The following is a 27171-nucleotide window of genomic DNA, read 5'->3' as shown; positions in this document are numbered from 1 at the left end:
CCTTTTCTTTCATTTCCCTTCTTCTTGTCACATAGTTTTGGATCGCATTTTGGGTATTTTCTTTATCTCTTTATAGTTTTGTCCTGTTTCTTCTTGCCAAAACATTCCTACAATCTTCATCGAACCAATCTTGTCGTCTTTTTATATGCTTTCTTCCTATACATTTTTCCGCTGCTTCCTATATGGCTGTCTATATGGTCTGCCACTCTTCATCTATATCCTGTTTAACCGAATTCTCTAGTTTTTTTTATTTATTTCTTCCTCTTGTCTGTTTACAACCTGCTTCTCTTGAAGGCGCTCTAATTGGTAATTTATCTATCTCTAACAGGTTTTGGTATTATTGGTAGTTCTTGTTTTAGATTTGCTGATATTAGTGTATGGTCACTGTTGGTATCTGCCCCTCTGTAACTCCTGCATCCGATTATTGCCTTATCATGTTTGCTTTCAATTAGGACATGATCTATCTGATTTTTTATGTCTATGCTACCTTATGAATGTGTTTTTATTCAAGCCTTGTGCTAGCTATCTTCATTTTGTTCTCTGTAGCAAATTCTATTAACTTTTTCCCATTTTCTTTCAAGCAATTTCAGAAATAAAGAACAAGTATGGGTGAAAATTGGACGTAGGGAAAAATAAGAGTGAAAATTTCTAAACTGAACCCCTGTTTCAAAAACAAGCACATTTTTTTCATTAGCTAGCTAGTCAGATCAATATTTTTTTATTTTTATGCTTATGTTTTGATTTTGTTCATATTTTTTTATGTTCAAATAATGTTTTTCTGATAACTTGTTACTAGGCTAGTGCTTAAATAAGTATTCTTAGGAACTGGATTGAAAGGCGTCGAGAAAAAGTCCTAAGAGCGTCATAGAACAAATAAGTTTGGGAAACCGTATATATTATACTTGCGTGCATAGAAATCGGCCCACTGTAAACTTTTGACTTTAACTATATTTTTTTCAAGAAATATTCATCAGATCACAAAAACAAATATACTGTTTGAAAGACAATTTAATATGCTTTATTGTGAGTATAAATTTATCAAGAAGGCTTATCGTTTACATGCGTAGTAACCGGTAAACAAATGAAACGTGTTTATGTGGTGATTGTCACGAAAATAACAAATTTGTCTAATTGTAAAAGTATTGCCTTTGCAAGTGAAATTTGCATATTATTCGTTTTTCATAATCTCAGCAGTGTTCAAGTGTGTTAGTTTAATGCATACTACACTACAAAAAGCCGCCCAAGTTATTGCTCTAATCGAAAATGGACTTAGTCAGCGACTGTTGCTAGACAATTGGATATGATACGCGCAGCGGTTCGAAGAGTGTGACAACGTTATGAGGAGACTTGATCCTTTCATAGGCGACCTGGAACAGGCACTCGGCGATTTACAACCGCTCGTGATGACCGCTTTATTGTGTCAACAACATTAAGAAATCGTCACCTTAATGCCGTTCAGGTGCAACGACAGCTCTGTGAGGTGCGAAGAGTAGCTGTTAGTCAGTGGACAGTGAGACGAAGACTGCGGGAAAATAACCTGATCCCTAAATTACCTGCGATTGGTCCAAAACTTACTCCAGTTTATCGGCAAGCACGCCTGCGTTTTGCACAGGATCATCGGAATTGGACGTTGGAACAATGGGGATCTGTTCTGTTCTCAGATGAGACCAAAATATGCCTCTATGGTAGCGACCGAAAAAGGAAAGTGTACCGGAGACCAGGAGAGAGATTTGCAGAATGCTGCTTTGAAGAGCGGAGTGCTTATGGGGGTGGTTCCTGCATGATCTGGGGTGCAATTTCTATAGGAGCACGAACCGATCTTGAGTTCATTCGTAGGGACGACCGTGTTCACGGAAGAAGAGGTTTAACGGCTGCCAGATATATCGAGGAGATTTTAGCAATTCATGTGGTACCTTACGTCGACTACATTGGAGACGAATTTATCTTTATGCATGACAATGCAAGGGCACACACCGCAAGAATCGTGCAAGATTACATTGCAGAGGACGGTTTTCAGGTTATAGACTGGCCAGCAAACAGTCCTGACCTAAATCCGATCGAACATTTATGGGATGAGCTAAAACGAAGAATTCGAGCTAGACTTCATACCCCAGACTCGATCCCAGAGCTTATTCTTGCAGCAGAAGAGTGGCTTAACATCCCACAAGCAACAATAGCAAACTTGATTAGATCTATGCCTAATCGTACGAAAGATGTTATTAGGGCAAGAGGAGGTCATACCCATTATTAAAAAATTAAGTGTTAAGTTTTAAATTGTCAATAACCCGCTGTCCCCATTACTATTTAACCTAGCATTGGAATATGCAATGCGAAAAATCTATAGCAGAGTCAAACCAGACATAACTGCCAGAGGAGCAAAGATTATTCTCGCATTTGCAGATGATGTAGATGCAGTAGCACAGACAACACTGGAAGTTAAGGATATAGTATCGAACTTTGAAGAAGCAACACTAAGCGTAGGCCTAAAAATAAACGAAGAAAAACTAAATACATGGTCGTATCAAAAAAGGAACGACAGCGAATAAGACAAAACATTACCATAAACGATCATAATTTTGAGGTGGTCAAAGAATTCAAATACCTAGGAGCAACAATTACCAGTGAAAACACAGGAGAACGGGAGGTTGAAATACGAATACTGGCGGGGAATAAATCATTCTTTGCCATTCAACATCTAATGAGGTCAAAGCTTCTCTCAAGGCGTGCCAAAATCCAAATGTACAAAACCATAATACGACCAGCAGTGACATATGGAAGTGAAACATGGACATTGAGAAAGAAAGAAATCAATAAGCTATTAGTATGGGAACGCAAAATCCTGCGAATTATATATGGTCCTTGCAGGGACAGCGTGACAAATGAATGGAGGAGCAGATACAACAATGAAATAGAGACTCTCTTCGGGAAAGGAAACATCGTAAGATACATAAAAGCCAATAGATTAAGATGGGCAGGCCACGTGGTACGGAGTGATGACGACAGACTGATTAGCAATGTGTTTTGGGAAAGACCAGATGGTAGAAGATCGACAGGAAGGCCTAGAAAAAGGTGGAAAGACGCAGTCAGGGAAGACCTGGAGAAGATGGAAGTAAGGCCATGGGAAATAATAGCACAGGATCGGAATCAATGGAAGGCAATGGTAAACGCGGCAAAAACTCACGAAGAGTTGTAAAAGCCAATGATGATGAATAACCCTATTTATGTTAATAATAAAAAAGCTTAATTTGCCTAATGAATTCATTTCACTATGTTAAACATAGAAAGCCGAAATAAGTTGTCATAAATTTATACTCACATTAAAGCATATTAAATTGTCTTTCAAACAGTATATTTGTTTTTGTGATCTGATGAATATTTCTTGAAAAAAATATAGTTAAAGTCAAAAGTTTACAGTGGGCCGATTTCTATGCACGCAAGTTTAGTATTGTTTTCTATTTACAACTTGATCAAAAACTACACTGTTCCATCTATCTTCTTTATTAGATATATATTTGGTCAAATTCATGCCTTTTATTTCAAACACGTGTTCATTTTAATACCATTAATCAAATTTAAAAAAAAATCATCAAAATACCCCTATATCGACGATATAAAATGTAATTTTGTGTCATTTTTGCTCTAATGGTAACGATTTAAACATTCGTCCATTCGTGTATGGATCCTATTATATTCTTAATATTCCTGAGTCGTTGTATAAAAGCTTATATACTTAACAGCTAGATACTTGTTATACAATATTATGAGAATACTTCGCATGTGGACGTCAAGTTACGTTTCTAAACTATCCCTATCTTAAGTAAGCACACATTAATTCGTTTGATAAAATGAAAACTAATTGAAAATTCTGATAAGGAATTCTAAAATGTAGACGTAGACGTGGAGCTGTTGAAATTATTAAGAATCGTGTTTACATGCTTAGTTTATGGTTATGTGTTTGTAATTACACTTCAAACATTAAATTTTTGTAGAAATGAAGACCTTAGAGCAACAACGATACATGCCACAAGTTTTTGAAAAAATCAACTGTGAACGTTGTAATCAAATCATAAAATACCAAATATGCATTATTCGCATTACATGGCCTATCCACCTCAGAAGTCCTATCTTAACATGTTTTACGATATCTGAATCGCTTATTTATGAAAGACCTATTGTCACAAAATGTAAATTTTGGAAAACAAGAAAAAACTGTTTAGATTTATAAAAAACGATTTTATATTTTTCTGATTTTTCAAAACATTTTAAGGACCTTAAAACTCAAAATAAATCATGTTAGTTATAATTTTTAAAATCAATATTGTATTTTTTTATTATTGAAAATAGCTGAGAAAAGGCCTTTCATAAACAAAAGTGTTGTTTTACGGGGAAAGTTTTGATTGGTGGATGAATTTACACCGTGTTTATTTATAATTAATATTACTTTATTAAAACAGTTCTAAGACAATACAATTGGCTACAATTCATTGCCATTTTTGATCATTTTTTGGTTGCAACTGTAGCTCATTGTAAAACCACTTGTCTTCTTAAGGGACATACTGCAAAAGTTTCTTCAGGTCATTAATTTTTTCTTGATGAATTGATACCTTTGATTCATGAGTTTTTCTTGCTAATGAGGAAGGGTGGGGATGGTTCAGCAATAGACAGTGGATTAGATAATAATTTGAAGGTTTTGCTAATAAATCTACCCATAAAATCAGATACAACAACCACTCCTTTTTAAAATTTTTCGCAAGTAAATTCATGGTAGGAAGAAATAGTAAACATTTCCTGTTTTTGTTTTTCTCAATTTTACTTTCTTCTGAAACAGTATTTTTCTTGTAAAATTTGGGCGACCAACTTTGACAGTCCAAAACATTTGCATTTTCCACTAAATTTACAGTAAATTTCCTCTGTTTTGTAGATGAAAGTATTATTTCTGTTATATCTTTCAAAGTGTAGAATCTATCATGTTTCTTTAGGTTTTATTTTACAAGGCCGAAGATCCTGTCACATGGCAAATAGGAGTGATCCCTTACTGGAAGTCTAAAGACAACTTTTTTTAATCTTCCACTATCTGTAAGTTGCATTAAAAACCTAATCATCGTATGATTTTTATTTTGTCCTGTACAGTTGTCACTGTATAAGTACAATTCATCTACATTAGCTGGAATATTCTCGTCAATATACTTCTTCAAGAAAGAGCAAACTTCATTACTTCTCTTTCCAGCAACTCTCTGGTGGTATAAATAAAATGTTGCAGTGTCATTATTACCATTGTGTATGCCAAATGGATAGACAGTTGTCTAAGGGAGTATATTTCCTGCACTGGAATCGTGGGAAGCGATATGTTTGCCATATAATCAAAATATAATAGCATCGCATTTTCGTGTTCGATACAGTATTCTTTGGTCTGTCGAAGGGATAGATAAAACTTTTTGCTACGCCTATTATGCAAAAGTAGCTCCGCAACTGCAACTCGTTTTGCTGTTTCATTTAACTGAGGATTTTTTATTGTAGTATTGAGCAGTTCACATTCACAACAAGTGTCAATTTGGGTCCTTCCAAATCTATAATTGAAATGTTCTTTAAAAAGTTTGTAATAAAAACTATACTTCACGTTTAACTCGTTATATTTCTCTTGAAACAAATTGAACTTTTTTTATGTCCAGCTCAGCATCTAGATATTTTATTTCCTTAGAAGAATGGTTACTTGTTTTCAGTGGAAATGACTGAATGTGTTCTTTTACAAGATCCGTATAATCCGGTGTAAGGGTCTTCCGATTATTCTGTTGGCCTCTTAAATCTCTAGGAGACTTACCTTTCACAAGAAGATCTTGCAGTCTTCTTACTCTTTTTTCACCAATACCGTGCAGACTTAAAAAAGCCTTTTTGCAGATGTTGATCCTTTTCTCATGAAGCAAGACATAAAATTTAAAATAATTTTTATGGTTAACAGAATGTTTGGGCTTAAAAAAAACATCTTCAACTTCATCTTTGGAGTGTTTTGTTTTAATCATGACCTCCTCTTGTGTATGGGCCCTGCTTCTATTAAGGGCTGGTAAAAAAGGTCTTGCTCATTTTTGTTTGAAAATTTTACCCCTCTGCATAGGATTTCAACTTGGTCCTCTTCACATAACTTCTCGAAACCTCTCAATCTGCATCTGCAACATTTGAAAAAGGTTACTATTGTGGAACTAAGCTAGGTTTTAAAACTGACTTCTAATTATCATCTTATTTCCTGTCTAAAATAGTACATTATAAGATAAAACGTAACTTACAAGCATGGTAATCCTGTTTTGCGTGGTTCAACAACATTTCCTCTGTAATTTATATATTCTTCACCACGACATCTAGCTTTCTGAATTCGATTTTTGAATTCGAATAACCTTATATTCTTCATGGTAACGAATACCCCTCTTTCGCTTCTTGCTATCTCCTTCTATTTCAACGACACTGTCACTCTCTGACATTATTTCAAAACATAAGTTAAATCACTTTAACAATAACTAAAGAGAAATATTTTATTTTATTATTTAACAGTTGATTATAAACTAAAATAACTAGAGGTTAATTATTAATCTCCAAACAGTGAATATCTGTCAACAATCAGCTGACAACTTTTATTTATGAAAAGCCCCTTGTCATTGATACAAGGCTTTTCATAAATAACCAATAATTTTAAACCAATATATCTGATAAAGGAGTAACAAGACATGAGGCTTTCCATAAGCAAACGATGTGCGAACATAAGGGTTATCATTTTCTAAGTTAAACGAAAATTTGAAAAAAAGTGACATGAGGCCTTTCATAAATAAGCGATTCATCTATTATTTGTTATTTGTCTATTTGTTTTAAAAGTTTCAGACAGTTCCCCCTGAATTCGTACTGTACGTGATTTGTTTCTTTGTAGTTATTTAAATGCATCTTTGACTTCAAGAATCGTTGGTGGTTCCTCTTCCCTCTCATCTATTACACTTACCCCATCTCTTTCGGTTTTTTTGGTTTTCTTCTTCTTCCTCCATATTAAGTGCCTGGTTAAAGAATTTCATCCATTTACTCAATAAGTCTTTCCTTATTGTTAATAGGTCGCCATTCTGACTTCTGCATTGTCTTGTAGTTGCCTTGAATTAATTTCTGTTGATGTTAACTTCCTAATAGAATGCTCTGAATTCTTTATTTTTATTTCTTCTTCTTTATGTGCCGTCTTCTACCGATGATTGGCGACCATCAAACGATAGGTTTCTCTGTTTTGTGTCGCATGTATTATGTTCGCAGCTTCTGGTATTTGAAACCATTCTCTCAAGTTTCTCAGCCAGGATTTCTTCTACCCAAACCTCTTCTACCTTCAATCTTGCCTTCCACGATAAGTTGTAGTAGACTGTACTTATCATTACGGAACACATGGCCGAGGTATGACGCTTTCCTCCTTTTAACAGTTGCTAACAATTCCACCTGTTTACCCATTCGTCTTAATACCTCTGTGTTGGTCACTATGTCTGTACAAGGTATTCTAAGTATGCGTCGATACAGCCACATTTCTAGAGCCGCTAACTTCTTTATAGTTGCTGCTGTTAACGTCCACCCTTTAACTCCGTAAAGTAGCGTAGAGAGTACGTAGCATTTCATGGCGCGACATCGGAGGTAATGCTTAGGCGGCGGTTGCTTAAGAGCTTTCTCATTTTGATGAAATTGGATCTTGCTATTTCAATTCCGATCTTAATCTGTACGTCTGGGTCCCATCATTAATTGTATGTCCCAGATATTTAAATCGGTGTACTCTTTTAATACGTTCGGTTTCAATATTCAGGTCGATATGTTGAATGTTCTTTTTACTGATCACCATAAAGTTAGTTTTCTTTCTATTGATCTTCAGTCCAAATTGGTTGCCAGTTGTATTTACTTTATTTAGCATCATCTGTAGATCTTCGATGTTATCGGCCAGTATAACAGTATCATCTGCATATCGAAAATTACTTATTCGTAAGAGATTAATCTTGATGACCTCGTTGTACTCTTCCAGTGCCTCTAGAAATATTTGTTCCGTGTACAGGTTGAAAAGCAGTGGCGAAAGAATACAGCCCTGTCTAACCCCTTTCGAAATGGTTACGTTTTCACTCACCCTATGTCCATTCTTCATGTGGGCTGATTCCAATATAGATTTTTTATAATCTAGATGTCCTTAGTGTCAAGTCCTGTAAGATGTAATACTTCTATGAGTTTGTCATGTTTGATAGTATCGAATGCTTTCTCATAGTCCATAAAACAGGCGTAAACATCTTTCTGTTGATCCAGCCATTTTTGATTCAAGACTTGTATTGTAAAGAGCGACTCACGAGTTCCAAAACCGCATCTAAAACCGAACTGTGTTTTACTTATGCTGTGTTCTAATTTTGCTCGTATTCTGGAATGGACAATACGCAAGAATACTTTAAGGGTGTGACTCATTAAACTTATAAGGCGATATTTACTACACGTCTTAGAATACAATTTCTTGGGAAGGGACACAAATGTAGATTTCAACCAGTCCGATGGAATTTGACCAGTATCGTATATCTTATTAAACAGTTCCAATACTACATTCAGGTTGTTCTCGTTAAAAAATTTTAAAAATTTTACTGGTATTTCATTGCATCCTGTTGCTTTCCCATCTTTTGTTTGATCTTTTATCACCTCAATTTTCAATATTTTTGGTCCATTCAGATCAAGAGTGTTCGTAGAAATATGACGATAATCCGTAAACAAATTTTTTATGTAATTTGCCCAAGTCTGTAACTGTTCTTCTTTATCTACAATAAGTTTGTTGTTCTCGTCTATTAACCTACCAAACTGTTTTTTCTTGTAAGTATATGTAAACTCCTTGATTTTTAATGCATATTAAAACTATCGTGTCTTCGTTCTAGCTCTTCTATCTCCTTATTTCTATTAAGGTTTTCTATATATTTAAGTTCCTTATTTAATTGGTTTCGTTTTTTTCTGCTGTGTATCCTCTTTTCTTCTCTTCTCTTTGTAATTCTTTACAATTGTTCTAGTTCGTCGGGCAAGCATCTTTCTGTAGGCTTCATTTTTTTCTTTCGTTACATTCTTGCATTCATCGTCAAACCAATAATTTTTACGGACACAAATTTCTGTTTCTATGCCATCATTCGCTGCTGCTTTTGATCCAGTTAAAGTAATATCTGTTTATTAAAAAAATTTATTAAAAATCCTTTGTAAAAGGTATATATTTTTAAAAACCCAAACGGGCTGTTGGGTTTTTAAAAATATATACCTTTTACAAAGGATTTTTAATAAATTTTTTTAATATATGGTATACAGCCAAATACAGGAACGTAGATTCCTTGTGGATTTTAATATCTGTTTGGCCTTCTTCATTTACATTTTAATTCCTTAGCCTGTTAGTGATGTTTACCAAAATACTATTGAGAAATAATGGTAAGCAACATAATTAGCAGATTGTATGAAAAGATTTTTAAAAATCAGTTTCAAGAAGGGTATAAAGATATATGAAAGCCGAAGAAAAAAAGACTTTAGGGAAGAAATGTCTACGAAAGATCACATTTTTTATGTAACTCAAGTGACTGGAAAATAGCCAGCGCTTAACCAAGTAATTAACGTACTTTATATAGACTTACAAAAAGCCTACGATAGCGTACATAAGTAAAAGCTACAACTCAGGTAGTAATCCGTTTATATAAGCTTTTTAACGTCAATATCTCGTTTGCGTAGATTATAGGTCATTAATAGTTTGAATTCATCTACACCACTTCAAAAGTATACCACATACCTTAAGCATTGTTGACACAACATACTTTGGAATTGTAGTTATATTATAACGAAAAATATTAAGAAAAACATGCATTTGAAAAGTAGTCCGCATTCACCCAAGTCAAAGAAGCCAGAAAAACGCAAAGTCCGTCATCTTAATTATATCTATGTAACGTTAACCAGTTTTTAGACCTGCCCAAGGTGGCAATTACTCGATCTTTTGAAAAATGTACGTATATATCATCACTTTTGTACACCGTTATAAACGCAGGTCATATAAAACACATTAGATACTCCTTGTCCGTTCGGTCTCATCTATAATAATAGCAAAAAGCCTCGCACAAAAAGAAGAAAATTGCCTACAAAGGAAAATAGTGACTATGAAGTCTTTCTGTCAATTCCATGTAGCCGGAGATTCTTGAGTACGTAAATAGAGTTTAATAACAGTAGAAATGATACTTCGCATTTCCACCAATTATTAACATAAATAAATAAGTATTTTTCAGAAAAAAAAATATATCTTCTCCGGTTAATAGGAACTTTTTTTTTATGGAAATGTAACTTAACACTTTTTTAATGATTGAAGCACTAATTACCTATTTATGTTAATAGGAAAAAAAGTAGATAGTATGATAGGAGCAATGTATCGCTAATCATTTCATGCTAAGACTAACATGCAAAGATGTAATACTTATATGCTGTCTTTCGAATTATTTTACAAACAATATCTACATATATAACATATAGCACTAGCTAAACCAGTACTTAAATTAACATACTATTGTATGTGAAAAAGAGAGGAATGACTACAAATGATTGACCCTAATTGATACTCATTATATTAAGAACTATTGATGAAGGGTCATCTTAAATTCACGTCCTTACTGCTGATCGTCATAATATAACCCTTTAACCCTATATTGCATAGTTGCATTTAGACAACACCGACGGTAAATTCAATTAGAAAACTAATCTTGTGTTTTTAAGTAATTTTCATGTGTTTATTGTGTAGTCAAAGACAGATTATATCAAAGTGATCGCGCAACTCCCCATATCAGTACATCAAATCAACTTTTCGCGTCAGAACTTTTCAGTCAATAATGTTCTCATAATTTTTTTAATAGAACTTTGAGATCATTAATTCATATGCAATTGATAAGTTTTGGTAAGATTCATATAAACTGATTAATCTTGTAGGTTAGGTGTAGGTTTATTGTTTAAAATAAAAAATAAAAAACCTTACTAGCGAGTTACATTGGTACTATAAATATTTTTTTAGGATAAACGCTCAAGCTGAGGGAGATGATATTCTTTATAGTGAGAAATATGAATATGCAGTCAAAGATTCATGTAATTCTAGAAGTAAAAAGTTACAAGTATCTTACAAATGGGAAGTAGTTTTGTCGACAAGTTTTTTGTTTGAGAAGTCTAATTTATATGGTTTCCAAGAAAATCCAAATAAACTATTGGCAGTGAATAAAACTGAAATGGAACAATTTATTGGCATGTTATATTATATGTCAATATAAAAACTATCGATAAAACGAATATTTTGGAATCCAAACACGAGGAAAACATAAGTAGCTGAGGCAATGAGTCTAAACCAATTTAAGAGTAAAAAAAAATTTAAATATCAGCGACAACTCTAAACAACCATCTAGAATTTTCAGATTATGATAAATTATATACGATAAGACCGTTGATCACTAAAGTGAATGAATTATTTAATGAGCAAATTGTTCCGTATAAATAACCGAAAAAATTTGGATACGAAATTTTTGTTTTATTTGATACCTCTGGTTTGATGTATTAATTTAAAATTTATACAGAAAAAGGACATTATCATTTAATAGATTGGTTCAGCTCATTAATTCAGAATAGTTCAGTTGGTAATGTTGTCCTAAGGTTATCAGAGATTATTACTCTAGATTATTATTCCGAAACACCAGAATTATATTGCACAATCTAACTTGCAGTTAGAATTATCAAAGAATGGTATACAGTCTGTAGGGACTGTAAGGCAAAATAGACTGGCTGGCTGTGAACTAATATCAGACAAAGAAATGAAAAACAAAGGAGAGGTGTACTTCTGACTAAAGAAATTTTGTTTTTTGTTGTTTAAAAAGATTTTGTAAATAACAAAGTCAAGAATTTCTACCAAGAAATAAAAAGAGAACGAATTCAATATACAATTCCACCGAAATATTATAAAGATAAGGACGGACATATAGTAGGAGGAATAGATGGAAGACAGATGGGCCAGATATTTTAACAGTGTATTAATCACCGACGAAAAACAATACCTTTAAACACAGCAGGCACTAGAAGAAATAATAAACCGGAATAACAATGATGAAATACCAACAAAAGGAGAAATAATAGACATAATAAATTTAAGTTTAAAAAATAATAAAGCACCCGGTGAAAATAGCATCATAGCAGAGTTCTTAAAGGTAGGTGGCAAAAGCCTACACGAAGAAATCACAGAGTTAATACGTGAAGTATGGTCGAAAGAGCAAATGCCAAAATAGTGGAGAGAAGGCTATGTCCAATACACAAAAAAGGAAATGTTAAAATTTAAAAACTACGGGGGTATAGCAATACAAGACACAACGTATAAAATTCTAGCTATATCGATTGGAAATATAGTTGATGCCAAAATTGAAGAAAACCTGGGTGAATAGCAAGATGGATTTAGAGCAAACAGATCAGTAATAGACCAAATTTTAACAACTGAACAGATGCTGGCTAGCCCATATGAATTGAATATATCACTAAACACATTATTTATTGATTTTCGACAAGCATATAACAAAATAAACAGACATCAATTGCTCGACACATTAAAATATTTTGACTTTTCCGATAAAATAATACGATTAACTCTTTTCCGAATAAAAGATCCCTTAGATCCCTTCTGAATGAAACCAAATGTTAAGATATGATAGAAGATCATATGTGCGACAGCTTTAACATAGCTCTAGGCCTACGAAAGGCTCAATCTACCACCATAGATATCAATTTGTAGCATACGCGGACGACCTTGCCCTAATAATAAGAAAATCAACAGAGTCAAAAGAAATTGTTAAAAGACTCAAGGGAAAAGCCAGAGAGTATAGGCTGGAAGTCTTCTTCTTCTTCTCGTGACACTCCTAGCGGAGATTGGAAATCATCATGGCCACTGCGACTTTGTTAGCAGCTCGCCTAAAAAGTTCAATCGAACTACACCCGAACCATTCACGTAGATTACGAAGCCACGATATTTTTCTTCTTCCCACACTTCTTTTGCCCTTGAAGGCTGGAAGTAAATGAGAATAAAACAAGGTATATGTACGAAGATGCAGATGTGTTTGTCTTTACACCTTGTCCAGATGCCTTTGTTTCACGTACCAGTCATAGGTCTATGATTTTTCCCTTAGGTAACAAGTGTGGTCCTTAGGGAAATAGGTTCACTTTTCTATACTTTTTTGAAGGACCACCCAGAAAACAGAACATATTTCCCTAAGGACCAAACTTGTTCTCCAAGGAAAAAACCAGCGACCTATGACTGGTGCGCGAAACAAAGGCATCAGGACAAGGTATAAGGACAAACACACCAACATCTTTGAACAGTATATACAGATAATGGGAAATAATGAATAGTAACGACAGTTTTGGAACGTGTCTGCCCCAGACAAAAAATATATCTTTGATATAGTTGGACAGTTCGATTATTTAGGAGTACTGTTAACAATTAGAAAATCAAGAAATAGAGACTCAAGAAATCGAAAAAAAATTGCTTAAGGTAGTAAAAGTACTGGAAGTCTAAATAAAAAGGTGCTGAGATCAAAGATAATTTTTATAGGAACAAAAAGAAGCATATATACAACGGTTATCCGGCCAACGAAGATAATAATCAGACGAATATATGAAGGTACAAAGATTGGACATATTTGGAGAAGAAAAACAAGTAATAAAATAATGTAAATTTATTCTTCTTGTAGTTCCTTCTCTTAACGGAGGTTGGCTATCATCACAGCTATCCGTACCTTATTGGCAGCTGCTCTGAAAAGATCTACTCAGCTGCAACTATACCACTCTCTTAGGTTTCTGAGCCAGGAAATTCTTCGTCTCCTATGGAACTTTTACCCATGATTTTACCTTGCATTATGAGCCTTTATATCTCATATTTCGCACCTCTGGTAATGTGGCCTAAATATTTCAGCTTTCTTGTTTTGATGTGCTTTATGATCTTGCAATCCTTTTGTAGCCTTCTTAACACTTCTGCATTTGAAACTCGTTTGGTCCATGGTATTTTCAAAATCCGTCTATAGCATCACATCTCAAGTGATTCCAACTTCTTTATATTATCCACTTTTATTGTCCAGCTTTCCATTCCATACAACAAAATCGAGAACACGTATTATCTTAAGGCTCTTATCCTCAGCTCCAGAGGAAGGTCTCTATTAACAAACATTGCTTTCATTTTTATAAATGCTTGTCTTGCAATTTCAATGCGTGTCCTTATTTCTCTACCTTGGTCATTGCTTTCATTTATCCAGGTTCCGAAATATTTATAGTTATTTACTCTTTCTACTTGTTTTCCCTCGATATCTAGCCTTTCTACTGTATGTTGCTTAGAAATAATCATGCTCTTGGTTTTCTTAACGTTCATTTGTAGTCCATATTTTATACTGACTTGATGTAATCTATTTACTAAGCGTTGCAGTGCTTCTAGACTGTCTGCAAAAACAGCGGTGTCGTCTGCGATTCTTATGTTGTTCAAGATTTTTCCGTTTATTGGCATACCCTGTTGTTCCTCTGATATTAATTTCTTAAAAAAAGCTTCGCTGTACAGATTAAATAACAATGGGAACAGCACAAAACCCTGTCTAACACCTCTATTGATTTCTATAAATTCTGTATCGACATTTACGATTCTAACCTTGGCTTTTTGATTCCAGTACATATTAACAATAACCCGTATATCTCGACTATCCACATTCTTTTCTTTTAACAGTTTTACGAGTTTCTGATGTCTTACTCTATTAAAAGCCTTATGATAATCTATAAAGCAGACATAGAGATCTTGGTTCATATCTAGTCGTCTTTATCATCTGTATCATCTATATCTTCTTCTATTTTTTGTATAGTCTTCTATGTATTATTTTAAGAAATATCTTAAGTGTGTGGCTTATTAAGGAAATTGTTCTGTACTGGGAGCATTCTGTCGTATGTACTGATTTTGGTCGTGTTACAAAGGTGGACAGCAACCAATCTTCGGGTATTACTTCTGTTGTATATACTTTGTTAAACAGATCTAAAAGTATATGCAGTGTTTCTTCGTCAATGCATTTAATTAGCTTAATGGGTATCTGATCTGGGCCTACTGATTTTGGGGTCTGCATTTCTAATTGCCTGTTCTAATTCGCACAATATTATTTTCGGCCCTCTTTGTTCCTGTAGTTCTTCTTGTATCATCCTATCATCGTCGAATAGTTTCATTATGTATTCTTGACAAAATCTTAGTTTATCCTAGCAAATATATGGACAACAAAAAATTTCAAAAGTTCAAAGACTTAGATGGCTCGAACAAGTAGCTAGAATGCAGGAAGGAAGGAAATGATTAATAAACACTAAAGCTGACAAAAAAAGGAAAAGGGAACGACCACGAAAAAAATTGCAAAAGGCATCGGTAAAAGAAGACTTGTAATTGGTAGGAGTACAAAACTGGAAAAACCTAACACAAGATAGGAAGAAATAGTAGAAAACCATTGATACATTGGGTCTGTAGGGCATATTTGAGCTGATGTATATATTCTCATGAAAACAAGTTTCAGGAGCTTCAAGATATATGCTCACATTAACTGCATCTTCAATTGTCCGTATCGTATAGAGAAAGTAAATAAAAAGATCCGAAAAATAGGAAATTCTTAATAATTATCAAGTCGTCCATAAACATTTATTATACAATATAATATAACATATAATACATGCTAGTTCGATTCAATATAAAGAATTGTTAATAAGTATCTTGCATGTCAATTTCAAATATGCATAAAAATCAGTATTAGCGCGAATGATCGCACTATTTACACCTATCCAACGTAAAAACAATGCACCAGTTATTGCAAAATGAGCACATTGTTGTCTAATTGGTTACTAATTGCCATGAACATCTATTTTCATTCGGAAGCATGGCGATCATGGCATCGTAGCATGAATATTGTAATCGTAAATGTGATAGAATTTGAATTTGCGTGTATACGGATGCGAATGCGTGTCTATGTACTGTAACACACAACCTGTAGGCTCTTTCTGTACCAAGAAAGAGTGTTTGGTCTGGTCGAAATGTGACGTAAGCGATTTTGGAAACACGGAAGGTCGTTAGACGGCACGCAGAGAATGACTACTATTTTCTGGTTATCTGGTTTAAGACACTACAATATTTTACAAGCGTATAGATTACCAAAAATCACAACATACATTCGTATACCGCGGGAAAACTATCCACTTAATCACACTCCTTCATAAACTATTTTATATAGATCCTAAAATTAATGAAAGAGAAAATTGTTGGGAATGAAATATAAGAAAGCGATAAGTAAACGATCTAGAAAAGCTTGAAAAAACTCAAAAATAACATAATTAACGTAGCAACAGACTCACTTGGAGAAGAAAGTAACGAACACTAACATATCAAAAAGAAAACATCATGGTTTGGAGAGGAAGTGAAGACAAAGTGTGAAAAAAAGAAGAAAGCCTTTTTACAATACAGAACACGACAAACATAACAGACATAAAACCACTCTAAACAAATCAGAAATGAAACGTATTAGACCTTATTTGTCTAATACGATTAAAGGAAAACTTTCAGAGCTTCTTAAAACAGATGGAACATGATTTCCATGGACCACAAAAAGAAATATGTAGTATTAGCAGAGGACAAAGAAAAGATATGAACGAACTAATAAAAACGGAACACATTCAGAAGAAATATATTCTATCATAAAGCGCTTATTCTATTCAGCAGTATCTTGAGAAGTGTTTTTGGCAGAATGTGACTCATCAAAATAATTAATCGGAATCGCTTTCTTGCTTGGATTAGTGTTTTTAGTGCAATAAAGATATGCCAGTCATCGGTCAATGTACCTGCTTTAGTCCAGTTACTGTGGCATTTTCCCTTTAATTTTTTTATAACTGCACCGATTTATCTGAAATTTTTACAGTGGGTAGTAAATTACTCAACAAACATAAGTTATATGGTGCCGATGTGTGCTTCTACCCCTGGGGTGGTTGGCACCCCATCTAGGGTGTTAAACTTTTTACACTCAAAATATCCCCGGGAATTGATAGCGAATCAAATTTTAAACAAAAAATGTCATATAAATTTTTTTCGCTACATCAATACTTTTTGAGTTATATCCACTTGAAAAAGTAAACTTTTCGCAAAAAAAAACATGTTTTCCAATGATTTTGTACGAATAACTCAAAAACAAAGCGTTTTATTGAAAAATCTATAATGAACAAAAATAAAGCCTATAAAAAAACAAAGAGATTGTTTTTTTATTAAGTTTTATAAGTACAATATTAAGCGATTTATAATTGTTTGAAGATGACTTTTTATTTTTGGGATACTATACTCGATGCATTTAACATCAAATATCGGAAAATGGACATCTTTTTCGATAAAAACTCATACAACACTTTTTAAAGAGCTAGAAAAAACCTTTAAAATGAGCTATGTTAAAAGCCATTTCGATTAAAACAAAGCGAAACAAAGAATTTGAATTACTCTAAAGATTAAAAAAAACGAGCAGTATAAGTAACACTATTTCGATCACAATTGAAATTAAACGTATATCTTCTACAATTCATTTTTTTTTAGTGTTATTTATAAGTTTTAAAAGTTTAGCCTGTTTAAAATGCGTATTTTTTGAAAAAATCATGTTTAAATTAAAAAAATCTTTTTTTTTAATTATCTAAAAATTTATATTTTTTCAAAATAAATCTAAAACTATAAGAGATACGTAAAAATGGTTCTATACCAAAATGTAGTTTTTTTCTTAACAAAAATTTTGATTTTTTTATTTTTGTTGTAGCTCGAAAAATATTAGAGATATAGCCAATTGAAGTTTGAGATAAGCGGCTGACACACCTGTAATCAGCACTTTGGCCCTTTACTATTTAAAAAGAAAGAATTTTAACATATTTTAATCTACTTAGTCTTGTAGCTTTTGAAATTACCTTCAAAATATTTTTTTAATAGACACTGTAGCTTAAAAATTAACGGAGTTATTCTAAAAAAAATTTGGAGCATGTTATTTATATTTTGGAGCATCAACTTATTTTCTGTATATATATAAATGCTTTATTCAAGTATATTCGAAAAACTGGTAACAGACACACTAACACTCATTAAATTATCATCTCTTGTACCAACTGTAAGTGCCCTGGATGAGCATATCAAAAGAGTTTATTTACAAACTCAGATATGGCTTGGAAACAAAGAGATTGATATAACGGATTGGGGATGGTTCAAGAGTGATATTTTAAAACCAATAAAAATGAAAAGTTCACCTGCACCAGAACTATTGAAACTGATTTTTTGCAATTGCAAAAAGGGTTGCGGCTCAGCGTGTGGCTGTCGTAGACTAGGTCTATTTTGCAATGCTACGTGTGGAACATGCTCTGGCGACAATTGTCAAAACTGTCCTGCAATAGACGAAGAGGTGGAGTTTGAACACGACGAGAATGACGTTTCAGACAATGAATAATTTGATATATTGTAAATAATTTTTATTTTTGTAAATATTTTTTGTATACTTTCTAATGTAAAGTATTTTCATGCATAATTTTTTGCAATAAAAACATCATGAGTACCTATACTTAATTTTTTTATTTAGACATTTACCAAAGGGGAATTTGTTTCGAGAGCATAGAGGTGGTTTTTAAGGGTTGAAAATAAGCAACCAATCAAAAAATATTTTATTGATAAGAAAGGAATTTTTGAATATAAATGTACATTAAAAACTTTTGAAGTTGTTTAAAAAGACTTTTTTATATATTTTGACATAGGGGGTAGTTTTTAAGGGTTGAAGTGTTGCAATCAACCAAAATTATTTTATATAAGCAGATAATTACATTGTAGATGATATAAATGCACTACAAAAGCGTTTGAACCTGTTAAACGATTTTTTACAATTATTTTTATTAAAAGGGGTGGTTTTTAAGATTATTTAAGGGTTGAGAATGTACACAATATGCATTATTATAACTGACAATATTTCAATTACCTAATTTAACACGATTTAAATCCATAAAATGCTTTAATATAAATTTTTTTCATTATTTTCAATAAGGGGTGATTTCACCCCTTAAAAATAAAAAGCTCACCTAGCGCATATATAACTTTTGAAGAGGGAGGTAAGATAAGCCCAATTCCAAATTTTTATCAAAATCGATTTAGTTATAAAAAATTTAGAGGTATTGACCTCTTTTCCTCCACAGTGACTGGAGTACTTGGAGAACGCTGTTAGAACAGATATATTTCTGTTATCGAGAAGCTTTACCAATTCAACAGGAATTTCGTCTGGTCTTAAAGATTCTCATACTTTTGATTATTGAATGGCTTTTTCAACTTTAGATTTGAGATTTCCTAAACCATTTTGCCTAGGTCTATGTGGATCTTTGTAAATTTTAAGTTTAAATATTAAGATGAAACAAGATATGAAATTCAAGAAGTACGACATAATAAATATAATATTGGAGGCTTTAAAATAAGAATTTCAGGTCTATGTAAAAAATATAAAAATAAAGATAAAATAAAAATTGATCCAAAAAATATCTAAGAAAAAAATTATGAATAAAAACAAGATGTAGTTAATATGAAAAACCTGAAATTTGGGTGAAAGCATAACTTACAACAAAGGCCATAGAGCAATGAACTGTGAAATACATTTCATATAAAATAAATTTAAAAAAGAAGAAGATTACTAACAAATACAATGTAATTACAATAAGGTCAATGTCCGATCTTTTTTTAACGCACTATATTGTTCTACAAATATTCGTAAATTACTTACTGATATTGCTCTATAATAAATCAAAATACAATATACCTTATAATAATGACAAATTAATGGATCTTGTATATCGACTACATTTATGACATTTACACAGTTTTATTATCATAATAATTAAGAATAAACCTTGATTTAACAAGTTCCTATGGTTATATATATTTAGGTTCAGGTATATACTCGCTCCAATTTGATTAAATGATTGAAAAGTTCAATGATTGACATATATTGATACGGGACTTCTAATAGTGACCTATTATTCCTATTTTCGACAGTTGGTGGCGACCATATTGTTGAAGATTTTACCAAATTCAGATATTCTGGGTCTGCTGAAATCGAAATTGACGAGGCCAAAATAAAGATATTACTCGGGAAATGAAGACCCACATCATAATAATAGCTACTGTATCCTGGAGACACAAGTACCTCAGTCAAATAAAAACATTGAGGAAAAAGAATAATCTAAACCTTCCTTATACCGTTGACTCTTGGACTAATGTCGGTGCTTCAGTCAAAAAGGAATTGAGGGACACAACGATCAAGAATCCACGAGATGCCTTCATAAAAGGGTTCTTTACTGGATTGAAAGCTCCAACCCAAAGGGGTCCTCGGTTTGTTCTTCTTTATGCTGGAAGTTAAACTGGTTTTTGGCATGGGTCCAATTAACTTTCTTAGCCAAGAAGGGAACCGCTGATTACCACGACGAAGTGGACGGGGATCTGTATGAAGAATGGTTTGAGAAGATGTTAATTCCAAACTTGTCGAAATTTTAAAGAAAACGTTGTCGTTTTGGATAATGCGTCATATTTGATTTTTCAAAAAAATTGTGGGACAAAAGGCAAATCAAGGATTGGCTAATCGAATAAAACATTTTCTTTTAGGAAGATTACCTAAAAAGTGAATTACTGGGTACTGCGGCTGCATTTAGAGACGAGTACGACAAGTACAAAATTGAAACAATTGCGGAAAAATATGGCGTTAAGATTTTGAGACTGCCGCCTTTACCATTACGAGCTGAACCTGATTGAGATAGTGTGGTCAACTGAAAAGGTATGTGGCTTCAAACAACATCGATTTTAAAGAAAAAACGGTAGAACGGTTGATAAAGAAGCTTACCATCGCATATCTAAAAAGCAGTAGCATAATTATGTCAACCATGTCAAGAAAGTAGAAGAAAAAATGTTTGCGGTGGACAATTTGCAGGAAAATATTGAAACGGTGATAATTAATATAGGAAATGATTTAGAGGATGAGGACGATTTAGATATGGATTGCAATTAGTATTAATTAATGAGAAATATCCAGTATTAACGAGAATTTGGTATGATAGCAACGACACTAAAGAAAAAAGTATAAGAAATAAAATAGTCCATATATATTGATTAATAAGAGATATCGTAATTCCATCAAATAGACAAAAACGTATTGTTTCGACAGTTTCGTAAGATTGATTTTATATAGATAAAGTCCCTAGATGAAAAAGAAGAAGTAGGAAAAATCGAGAATGTTCTAGAAGTCATTGAAAAGTCCCGAAATGGCTTGTTAAGTATGAAATATCAGAAATGTATATAAACACAGAAAGTTGATAGTTCGAATAACAGTAGTATTTAAGTTTTTAAATAGTTGTCGTTGAGTTTCAGTTAAGTATTATATTAAGTATTCTAATATAGTTGCTGTGTAAAAATAAAGTAATTTATTTAATTATTAAGTAATTTTAAATGGTTAATAAAAGGTCAACTGAATTTAATAAAGAAATTGATACGTCCGGATACCCTATTTGGTTTTTAACAATGGAAGAGAAAAAGGTAAAGCGTAGGCAAGATGAGAAAAGCCTAGACAAGAAGAGAAAAAAGAGAGGCGTAGACAAGAAGGGGAATAGAAAGAAAAGAGGAGTAGACAAAAAAGAAAGAGAAAAAGGGAAAGCGTAAACAAAAAGAATAAGAGAAGAGACGTAAACAAGAAGAGGAAGACAAAACATAGAGGCGTAGAAAAGTAGAGGTAGAAATCATAAATAGTTTATCCCAAATTCAAAAGAAGAGGTAATTAAAATTACTGGTAGATTAACCATATTAGACAAATAACAAAACTATTCAGAAAATAAACTAGAATAACAGCAAAACGATTAAAAGTCTAATTAAGAAAGTCAAATAATTCATTTAAAAAGGAAAATTCTACGGCTCAATTGTTTACAACTCCTCCAAAAAATCGTACTTAAAAACAATAGATGTTATTCAAAATACAGGCCTACGAATTTCCTTAGGAGCACACTACACAAGTCCAATATAAACTCTATACTGGGAAACTGGAGAGATTCCACTCGCATTTAGAAGGCAATATCTAAGTCTTTCTTATGCCGCAGCAGTATCGTCTAATCAAGATAATCCTGTTATACACAACGTATTCGCTGACCGCTTCAAAAGTTGTTTCCAAACTTCAAATCGAACTGATCACCCTTTCTATTACCGCCTACATACCTACTTGTTAACAATAGGTATCCATTTTCCAGACACCTACGATATCTCCTCAATTCAAACCCCTCCTCCTTGGATAATTCGACTTTCCTCTACTGATACCAACTTATTGCGCCTAAACAAATCAGAAACGCCAGCAAGTCAAATTAATCAAGAATTTCTAAAAATATTAAGCAAATATGGTATCTGTTTCTACCATCTACTCTACTCAATCTACTCATCAGATTATACAGAAGCTTACAAATGACCTTCATATACAACAACGTTCTCAGCTGAACTGTATGCGATACTAAAAGCACTAGTTCTGATAGTTAACAAAAATAAAAAGAGAAATATCATTATTACAGATTCTCTCAGCTCAATAACGGCATTAAACCAAGTCTACTGTAATCATCCACTACTCCTTCTCATTAAAAAGGAACTAAAACATGCAGAAAATATAAACATTAAAGTTAATTTTATATGGGTACCGTCACATACTGGAATCGAAGGAAACGAGGTTGTAGATAAAATAGCAAAAAATGCACCTACTAACCCAAACGCAGAAGAGAATACGAAAGTTTTTCACACCGATCTGAAAGCATTCTTTAAAGAAAGGATTAATTCAATATGGCAGGAAACATGGAAGAACTCCCCAACCAAGCTGTACGAAGTTGATAAGAATCATAAAAAATTCCCAAAATTTAACAATAGAAGACAACAAGTAACCTTCACTCGCCTCCGGATTGGCCATACTCGGTTAACACACGACTATCTACTAAAACGTACTGATAAACCTGTGTGTGACATGTGTAAAAGTGTCTTAACGGTAAAACATTGTTTATTGCAGTGCCCCAAGTATGATGTGCAACGCAAAATGTATAACATACCATCAACATTAAATAGTGCTCTTGGAAAACACAGTAATACTAAAAATATTTTCGCCTTTCTCAAAGACTGCAAGCTAATATCAAAAATCTAATATTTTACTGTGTATAGATCTAGGTTTATTTCTATTTATGTATTGCTATAGTTAATATTCTATTGTTAAGTTCTAACTCTGTATCACAATCCATACACGCTAATAACCCTGCGTGGTTGATGCGTCATATAAGGAAAAAAAAAGGAAAATTGGTAACCAAGCTTCTATATCTAATATCGTTTCAGTAAATAATGTCGAATCTGAACAAACAGCTCCCTTATCTTTCATAGTTGAACTGGGCATAATAAGAACTAACAACATTTTAAAACTACCCACGTTAGATGATTAAACAGTATGGGAAACTTGGCCCTTGCATGTTCGCACTGATAAAAGCAAGACGCAGAAATGTGCATATCAGCAAATGGTGGCTTGCTGTAACGAACTCAAACCTAAACCGTCAATTTTATTTTTATCCTTTTCAATTCGAAGGTGCGACTAGAGCAAATGGAATGATAAAAGAATGGGTAGTTACTCAGTTATACCTCTTTTGTTCAATCTAAAGGGACAAGATATAGCCAGCAGCATCTAAAACAAGTTTTCCCACCAAAGTTAACTGAAAATTTGATATCAAAACAAAAAAAACCTGCAAGATTTGAAAGCCTAAAGATTTTCTGGAACAAATTAGTATCGAGGTATTCATAGAAGGACTAAAGGAAGTTGAAATGCCACAACTACAAAACGCTAAATGGAGCACTAACCTCAACCCAGAAGTACCATGAGGAGTACACTCGCATAGCACTCAGGAGTAATGATTTTCACCTTACTCGACTACCAACATCCTTCGGAAATACTTAAAAAAATATATTTTAAGCAGAGTCGCTAGCAATAGATTTTTGAGCTCAAAAGTGTCTGAAAAATATATAAATTCTGCCAAAATATGTATTACCTATGATAACCAAGGTTCACCGAAGACATTGATGTTTACAATCTTCGCTGTAATATCCGTAAAGTAAAAATAGTTTTGATTCGAGTAATCAAATAGGATTATTGGAGTAATATTTCATTTGGATAATAATTTGTATAGCAAAAGTGTCAATTTTAACTTTAAAAAGTAATATAAAAGGTTTAATGCGAGAAGAGAGGCATTTAAAATCCCTAATAATCCCTAATAAACCTTAAAAATAGATGATTCGCCAAAATATTAAATTCCACTAACAAAAATAAACAGTGGGCGTCTTTTATATAAAATCTAAAATTTGTTTCATTACAATACTAAAGATCATAAGAAAAAAGCAATTAAAGTCGTCTTCTTCTTTTTATGTAGGTATTACTAGTCAGACCAAGAATATGTAAGAGAAAAGTATTTACACTACAAACAAATAATAATATATATGAATTTGAGGAAGTCGGGAGATTCGAACATCTAGGAATAATAATTGTAGCACGAAAAACAAATATAGAAGAAGTAATTCGAAATAAACTAATGAAAGAGAACAAGTGTGCATTAATGCATTAAATACTTTACTAAGAAATAAATGCATATGAAGAGGTGCCAAATTAAGAATATACTGAACGGTTAAAGAAACAACAAGAAATGGTGCAGATATGGGAACGAAAAGTACTAAGGAAAATATTTCGAGGAAAATAAAGAACGTCATTTAGATCAGAAGGACAATTAAAGATCTGAGTGAGTTATATGGGGAGCTCAGCATACTAGGAGCAATAAGAACCCAAAGACTAAGATGGCTAGGACATATACAGAGGATAGACTACCGAAAATGCTACTGTCAAGTACAATAGGAGGACGACAGAGAACAGGTCAACCCAAAACAAGGTGGGAAATGGATTTAAAAGATGATCTAACAAGACTCAATGTCACAAATCGGAGGATTAAAGCCATGGAGAAAAGGGGAAGGAGTAAAATGGCCAATTACGTCATGTACCTAATTATTATTATTATTATTATAAAGTTTTATAAAAAAACTTCACCATAAAATAAAAAAATTTGAAACAGAAAATACTATATTGAGATAATCTGTTTTCATTGCTGACATTTTTGTATTCTAGACAAATTGGAAAATGGTACCCGTATAGGTATACATAGACACTGCATATTATCAATATTATTCCAATCTAATTAATAACTAGAATCATATTTTCATTTAACTGCCAAAGATAATCACTGCAAAGTATTTCACGAGCAGTATATTCAGAGAAACCCTTTAAGAAACATTTTGATTTCCATAAGGTTGAATTAAATTTGTAAAACCAGGAAATAGAAGCAATTGGTAAATCATTAAATGTTTTGAAAATATAGATTATGAATTTATGGCATATTAAACCTTTGCTGACATCTTAAAGACATACTGTGATTATCAATAAACTTACAAATGAATAATAATATGAAGTTGTCTCTCACATGAATTTTCCAAAAGTGCTAAGTTACTGACTTAAGGTAGTTTTGATAAAAAAAACCAAATGTTTAACTTCTTAAAAGCCATGATTTTGTGTTCAAATCTTACTTTCAATTGTCTTGAAACAAGAATTTCAAATGAACCTGCAAATTACATGACTATATACATATTCCAAAAAATTTAATTATATTCTTAAACATAGAAAAAATTTGTTCCTGAAAAATTTACTTTTTTTACTTAAGACCTTTTGGAATCCACCTCTTCCTTGAAATATTAGGAAGGACACATGTCATAAACCTAATGTCATAAGAGTAATTAGTTATACGGAAAAGGACTCGAATGCTTGAAATAGATCAAGACATAAGCATTGATATATATTGATAAAGAAAATAAATAGAACAGAAGGACAAAAGGACTAACAAACAGGAAGCTAGGGAGATACAAAGTTTTCCACAATTGGTTTGAAGTTGAAAAGAAAAACACCACAAATCCTATTTATATTTAGCCATAACTACTACCTAATATTTAGAGTTTTGAGATTCATCTTAAAATCGAGCTTTAGAAAAGTGAAGAATACAAAATATAATGAAGTCCAAAATTGCTAAATCTTAGAATATGTTAAAAAAAGTACATAGAAAATCATGAAATACAATTTTCCAGGATTGAAGAGAGAAGGCGAATTATAAATGAAAAAAATGTGACAATATATAAACAATTATTCTACATTTCACACTTTTCTCTAAAATATCAACATAAATAATAGGATTTAAAAAGTTTCTAACGATTATCCGATTTCTAAAACCAAAAACAGCAAAAACAACTAAAGATTTATCCTAAAAATCATGGAAGATCGTAAAAAAAACAGATCTACTTATATCAAAGAAATTTGTGTGGAGTTTTAAAGGGTAAAATTAAAAATGCAAAAAGAAGGTTTTGGCGAACAGAACTCAGCTAATTCTGTTTTAAATTCAGTTGCAGTTTGCTTCTGAAAATTCTCCTTATTATACAGTTTTAACTTTCCCGTGTCCCGTGATCACAAATAAAAATTTTATCTGAGCTTTTGATAAAACTAGAGTGTTATACTTGAATAATTTTCCTTTCAGTACATCTTTATTGTGTAGCTTTTTAACTTTTGCTTAACAAAGAGAGATAGAGTTTTAGTGAAGAAGGGAATTCATTGGCACTAACCTTTTACCATTCCGCCGGCGTCTTTTGGTGGCATACACGGTGCCCAGCTGGTTCATGGCGACGGCAGACGTTGTGACGACCACGGGGGTGGGCGCCAACACTCCCGTGGTTTCACCTCCAAAAGTTACGATAGCACCCGGTGCACATTGGCCCTGCACAGTTCCACTTAAGTATTCCGTTTTGACCGAAGAAAAAATACGTTCGATATATACACACTCAGGGCACACTGCCACTACACTCGAGTCTCCACACCAAATTTCAATCCAGTCCTGTCACGAGGATACTGAGCACTGAGGAGGCTTTAGCAGTGCGGCGCGCATCTCTCTACGCCGATGGACCGCCCCGTTGGCGAATGGGTTGTCGTGACGTCA

At 32.9% G+C, this 27171-nt stretch overlaps 1 protein-coding gene across 1 annotated transcript in view; it reads right to left on the bottom strand.

Moving 5' to 3' along the window:
* Positions 1-26966, bottom strand: part of ss (aryl hydrocarbon receptor spineless) — a 400860-nt gene extending 373894 nt beyond the window's left edge. The window contains exon 1 of the mRNA XM_072542458.1: positions 26801-26966. Within this exon, the coding sequence (XP_072398559.1) occupies positions 26801-26856 (56 nt within the window). The 5' untranslated portion in view covers positions 26857-26966. The remainder of the gene's footprint in view (positions 1-26800) is intronic.
* Positions 26967-27171: the final 205 nt, after the last annotated feature.

This window comes from Diabrotica undecimpunctata, chromosome 8 (assembly GCF_040954645.1).
Source record: "Diabrotica undecimpunctata isolate CICGRU chromosome 8, icDiaUnde3, whole genome shotgun sequence".
In the NCBI taxonomy this organism is placed as follows: domain Eukaryota; kingdom Metazoa; phylum Arthropoda; class Insecta; order Coleoptera; family Chrysomelidae; genus Diabrotica; species Diabrotica undecimpunctata.
Note: the sequence above shows the minus strand (reverse complement) of the source record. Positions and strands in the feature narration are given on the sequence as shown.